The sequence below is a fragment of the Priapulus caudatus genome, unplaced genomic scaffold, assembly GCF_000485595.1.
Source record: "Priapulus caudatus unplaced genomic scaffold, Priapulus_caudatus-5.0.1 Scaffold222, whole genome shotgun sequence".
NCBI classification, from domain to species: domain Eukaryota; kingdom Metazoa; phylum Priapulida; class Priapulimorpha; order Priapulimorphida; family Priapulidae; genus Priapulus; species Priapulus caudatus.
Genome location: NW_014577283.1, coordinates 428,539 through 433,860, shown reverse-complemented (window position 1 = coordinate 433,860; position 5,322 = coordinate 428,539). Strand labels below are relative to the sequence as shown.

Below are 5,322 nucleotides of genomic sequence, written 5' to 3'. Positions count from 1 at the left end.
ACCTGTCTCAGACGTTATTGTCATATGGTGCTTAATAACAATGTTGCCGTGTTGTTGCTACAGTTGATGTCAGGCTGCCCTACCTCTCTGAGATGGCACTGATCAACCTACTGTTCATCATTACCACTCTCTTCCTCATCGCGGCTGTGTTTCCATGGTTTCTCATCGGCGTAATTCCCCTCTGCCTGGCATTCTCCATAGTGATGAAGTGTTTTCAGGTGAGGCCATGCAGTGTGCAGATTCACTGTCTGTCAACATTCAGGGTGACTTCATCACTTGTGGAAACGCTTCCCATAAGACACACGTACACAAGGGAAAATAACCCCTAAGTTATGAGTTTAAACAAAGAAAAATAAGCCATGTTATGTGTCTACATGAAAACAGTTCCAGGTTATTCAAGCCAGATTTGTTAAAACCCCGATTGTTTTGCAACGACATTTTAGAGGTGGGTTCAAACCAGGGTTATATAACGTAGGTTACTTGTAACTGGATATTTGAGCTGAGTGTAAATCTGAGACCTAGAACACCATGGCAGACCATGTTACAATGGTGATAAATCTGTGTATATGAAAGCAACATGTATATGAAGCTCGATTTTGTCCAGGTGGCAGCACAATCATGCGGTGTCATGTCAGTGATCAAAACTAAAGAGTTCGAAACTCACTGCTGTTTTATGTCAAATGTGGATGCGTGATTATAGTAATTTGTGGGTATATACTATTATTTATGCACGCACTATCATAATATACTCTAGAAAAATTCTAGGGTATAGTATCCCTTTAACACAGCATGCTTAATAAGGTGTTCTCAACTGGTGGTTTTAGTGTTGTCATTAATGCCAGGTTAAAAATGACATTTCTATTACAGACGTCTATTCGGCAACTGAAGAGACTAGAGAACCTGACTCGTTCTCCCTTGTTCAGCCACGTAACCTCATCCGTACAAGGCCTGGCAACAATACATGCATACAACAAAGCTAGAGACACCATAACCAAGTAAATAGCATAGTTCAATGCGATTGTATTCAGTGCTGCAAGGTAATCACATAGCATGTGAAAATGCAAGAAGTATTGAAATGATGACAACATACTGCTAGTGTCGTATACATACAGCGAAACGTAACGTTTTTCTCCTCGTTCTTTCTTTCAAGGTTTAACAGTCTGCTCGACGACCATACTACTACGTATTTCCTGTTCCACTGTGCGGCTCGCTGGCTGGCCGTGCGTCTTGATGTCATTACACTGAGTGCGACTGTCACCACTGCACTGCTGTGCGTACTGATGGTTGGAGACCAGGGGGCAGCATGGTCTGGCCTCGCTCTCACCTACGCGATGACGGTATGACGACAATCATTCGGCACGCGAAAACCGAAGAAACCTCTATTATAATTTATTCATTATTGGTTGACGAATATTTATCAACTCAGCAATGATAATGATTCAGCATACGCAAACCGGGCGGACCTCTATTATAATTTATTCGTTATAGGTTGACCGTATAATTAATATTCGGCGGCTCAGTCCTTATCAGTCGACCACCTTTTCGAGTGAACGGCTTTTATGGTAAACAGATTCTGTGAGGAATGACGTTTACAGTGCAACTTTTTCTGCAGTGTTGTTATGCCTGATGTAGAAATTTGCCTACATGTGGGTGTGACAAGATGGGATAGTGTTGATGTTGGTTTTGCCCTGGTGTTCGACGTCGCGTTTCGTTTCGATGCAGCTCAGTGGGATGTTTCAATTCACGATACGTCTGCTATCAGAGGCTGAGTCACGGTTTACCTGTGTTGAACGAATTCATCACTATATTCAGGTAGGTGTTGTTAGGCGTAGTGCTGGTTGAATAATACATTCCAATGAAAAAGTCGATAACATTTGTATGTGCGGAATTCTTTGTATTTCCATGTTGCTGTTGTTGCTGCACACAGGACTGTTTGATAACAGGCTCATTCACAAGTACATAATCAGAGCATACAAATATTATCACGTAATCCCATTCCATCAGCCACAATACCGATAACGAATACTAATATAGTTTGACCATAATTTGTTCACCATGCTCCATATTTTATTATAGTACAGTGCCTTCCATTTGATAACTAATAATGTGGAACTTGCTTTAAAGTTAAAGAAAACTTAAGAAGTTTAAAGAAAACTTTCTGCATCTGAACCTTTGGTTAATGTTAATTTCCTATTGGTTACTGGTTGCTGACCATGCTGTTAATGTGGTAACTACTGATGACTCTTAAGGGGTTAGTGTCAGAGTTAGGCTTAGGTGTTATTGTGAAGTTTGTGGTTTCAGAGCATCCAGAAACATTGGTTCTATATAGAGTAGTGCAGTGAATGTGGTCCATAAAGACATACCAGGTTCTTATTTCACACAAGCTTATTGAAGCAACATGAGGTAGTACAGTATACATGTGGCCCGAAGCTGTAGTTCATGTCTCCACTTCTGATATTTTTTATTTGCGACTGTCAAACCTTACAGCATCTGGAATCCGAGAGTTCAACTGAGGTGGAACTCCTGAACCATGCAGAGAAGAGCTGGCCACAGAACGGCTCGATCAGGTTCCAGAAGGTGTGTCTGAAGTACAGGGAAGGCCTCCCGCTTGTGCTGAAGGACCTCACGTTAGAGATCAAAGCTGGAGAGAAGATTGGAATCTGCGGCAGGACCGGAGCTGGTGAGTGCATCTAATTTGTTTCTTTGCCTTCTTTTTCAAAATAAATATATTTATTAGAAAATAAGATTTTGAATTTATTTTGATTAATAAGGTATTAAATATTTAAATAATAATAACAAATGTAATGGGCCGTGTTTCGAATCACAATTGTATTTTAATTGAGTAATTGTTTTATTTGTTGTCGTATCAGGTACTACAGATATGTACCCGAGGTAGTTTTAGGTTGTTTAGTATTATGTTTATATTTTTATATGAGGTATGTTTAGGGTTAGGGTTAGGGTTAGGGTACACTTCTGTAGTACAAGTCTGGTACACTTTGTGTATACATGTATGTACCTCGGGTACGTATCTACATGTAGTACCTGATACGACAACGAACCCTTGAACGTTATTTTCCATGCTGACTACTACAGACCACAGATAGATATCAGAAACGTACATGATTGCAACTGTAATAACAAGCAGCAATAATAATAACAACAACAATATGAACCATACTGTCCAGATGTAACCCAGATGAAGAGATTATGTAGATTGTTGTTCACCCATTGCTGTATATTTGCGTGCAGGGAAATCGTCGTTAGGTACAGCGTTGTTTCGCCTGGTCGAGCTGGAATCTGGATATATCAGCATCGACACGGTCGACATCTCCAAGGTCGGCTTGGAGGACCTGCGATCACGTATCGCCATAATTCCTCAGGATCCAGTTCTGTTTGCTGGTACAATCAGGTATTGATGGCTGTTGTTATGCCACGGCTATACGCTGATAAATGAAAAACAACCAACAGGACCAATAACAAATTCACCTACCGTGTTGAGTAAACATGCACCCACTGTCGTAAGCCTGTGGTAATGAGTTTACAGGAATTATAATAGTCAGTGTGTGCGTTCGTTTTATCATCGCTTTGTCTGTTATGTATTTATAGTCCAATGTTACTTGCTGGCCCAAATATAATTTTATAATGTTTTCTCTGCTAGTTGCCCACAAACAGAGATGGCTAGTTTGAGTGTGCAATTCTTTATTGCACTCCTGATTTCACCATACCCCATTTACATTTAAAATGACATTTACTTTTACGTTTACATTTTAAAATGAATTTGGCAATGAACTAAGTGCTTTACTGATTTGTTATTTACCATATTTACTACAACCTTCTTTTCAGGTACAATTTGGATCCATTCAATAGTAGTGACGATGAAAGCTTGTGGGCAGCACTCGAGAAAACGCACATGAAAGAGAATGTAAGGAAAATTTAAATACAATGTAACAAATACTGTAAGTGTGATGTGACTGTAACAGTGCTTTCATTATGAAATCTGGTAAAACTATATGCCCCTTCAGTGAACTGAACATTGTTTTTAGCTCATCTGACATAGTCAGATGCAGCTTGTAGAATCGCATGATCGTCCGTCCGTGTGTGCGTGCGTCCGGTCGTGCGTCCGTCAACAGTTAGGCACAAATCTTAACCGCTCAACGTACAGTCACGATATTTGGGACGTTGGGGGGGATCGTCAAAACGAGTTGGGATGTCGAAGCTGGGGGTCAAAGGTCAAAGTTCAAGAGGTGTAAAAGAAGGGGGAACATTCCCTCCTTAACTCAAGGTATAGGGAGGAAATGCAGAATTGCGGCACAAATCTAAACGGCTCGACCTAGGCTCGTGATAGTCGGTGTATAGCATTATGATAGGAAAAGCCATCACTGTGTCGAAATTGGAGGTCACAGGTCAAAGGTCAATGGAGCACAGGGCAGATTTTAGACATTTTCTGAGGACATGGTCTGACGGAGCGATTGAAAAACTTTTTTGTTTTAGCTGTGACCTAGCATTTTTATGGCTTTATTGAAAGGACCATGAAATGTACTTTCTGCTGACATGCGAAGAGTAAGTGTCGGATAACCTTTTGACCCTCAAGAGGAGGCGTGTAACATGGATTGTTGACTGTTAACAAAGGACTGAACTGCTTTTGCTATTGTGGATGTGAGGCTACAGTTGCACAGTTCAATTGCAAAGGCAAATGTTTGTTGAACAAGGTTTATGCTCCTTAAATCATATTATTTTCTAAAGCAGTCTGTATTAGCACCCTGAGTAGCACTGTAATAGCACACTGTAAATGAATTCTGAATGTTCGCGTGTGTAGGCAAAAACATGCGGGCAGCCCATTACGCATGCATGGGGGTGAACTGGCATTATTCTAATCATAATTTATTGCCTGGCAACCTGCAATGCAGATGTTTAACTCACAGCCTGAGCAAATTCTCGCCTGCCTGAATATACTTGGATTTCAGCAACTCAATGGAGTGAGGTTATCACGCAGACGAAGGGTGATGCCATCTTTGATTATTGATGACACTTGCACGCGCCATCTCGCCGGAACTGCTTTTGCTATTAGAGCCCCCTGCCACCCGCCCGCTTTCCCACTCTCCCCCCACCACCACCACTACGCTCGCGGCTCGGACGCATATTCCATGATAACATGTTAATATAGCCAAGTCATTAAAGTTACACAGCTGTATCTTTATTACTGTACTACCGGTATTAGCAAGCTAGCGATCATAGATTTAGATCTTGTATTAGTAATATCGTTAGATATATGCTCTGAGCGCAAACACGGGGATGGCGAGGGTGCCTCTTCAGTCGTTTGCA

General features: G+C 41.2%; 1 protein-coding gene across 1 annotated transcript in view; it reads left to right on the top strand.

Annotated features, from left to right (window-relative positions):
• The window catches only part of LOC106807554 (multidrug resistance-associated protein 5-like), an 82,711-nt gene that overhangs the window by 65,131 nt on the left and 12,258 nt on the right, over positions 1 to 5,322 (top strand). Inside the window, exons 23-28 of the mRNA XM_014809919.1 lie at positions 868 to 995; positions 1,151 to 1,337; positions 1,723 to 1,812; positions 2,488 to 2,680; positions 3,250 to 3,409; positions 3,844 to 3,922. Of these exons, the coding sequence (XP_014665405.1) occupies positions 868 to 995; positions 1,151 to 1,337; positions 1,723 to 1,812; positions 2,488 to 2,680; positions 3,250 to 3,409; positions 3,844 to 3,922 (837 nt within the window). The remainder of the gene's footprint in view (positions 1 to 867; positions 996 to 1,150; positions 1,338 to 1,722; positions 1,813 to 2,487; positions 2,681 to 3,249; positions 3,410 to 3,843; positions 3,923 to 5,322) is intronic.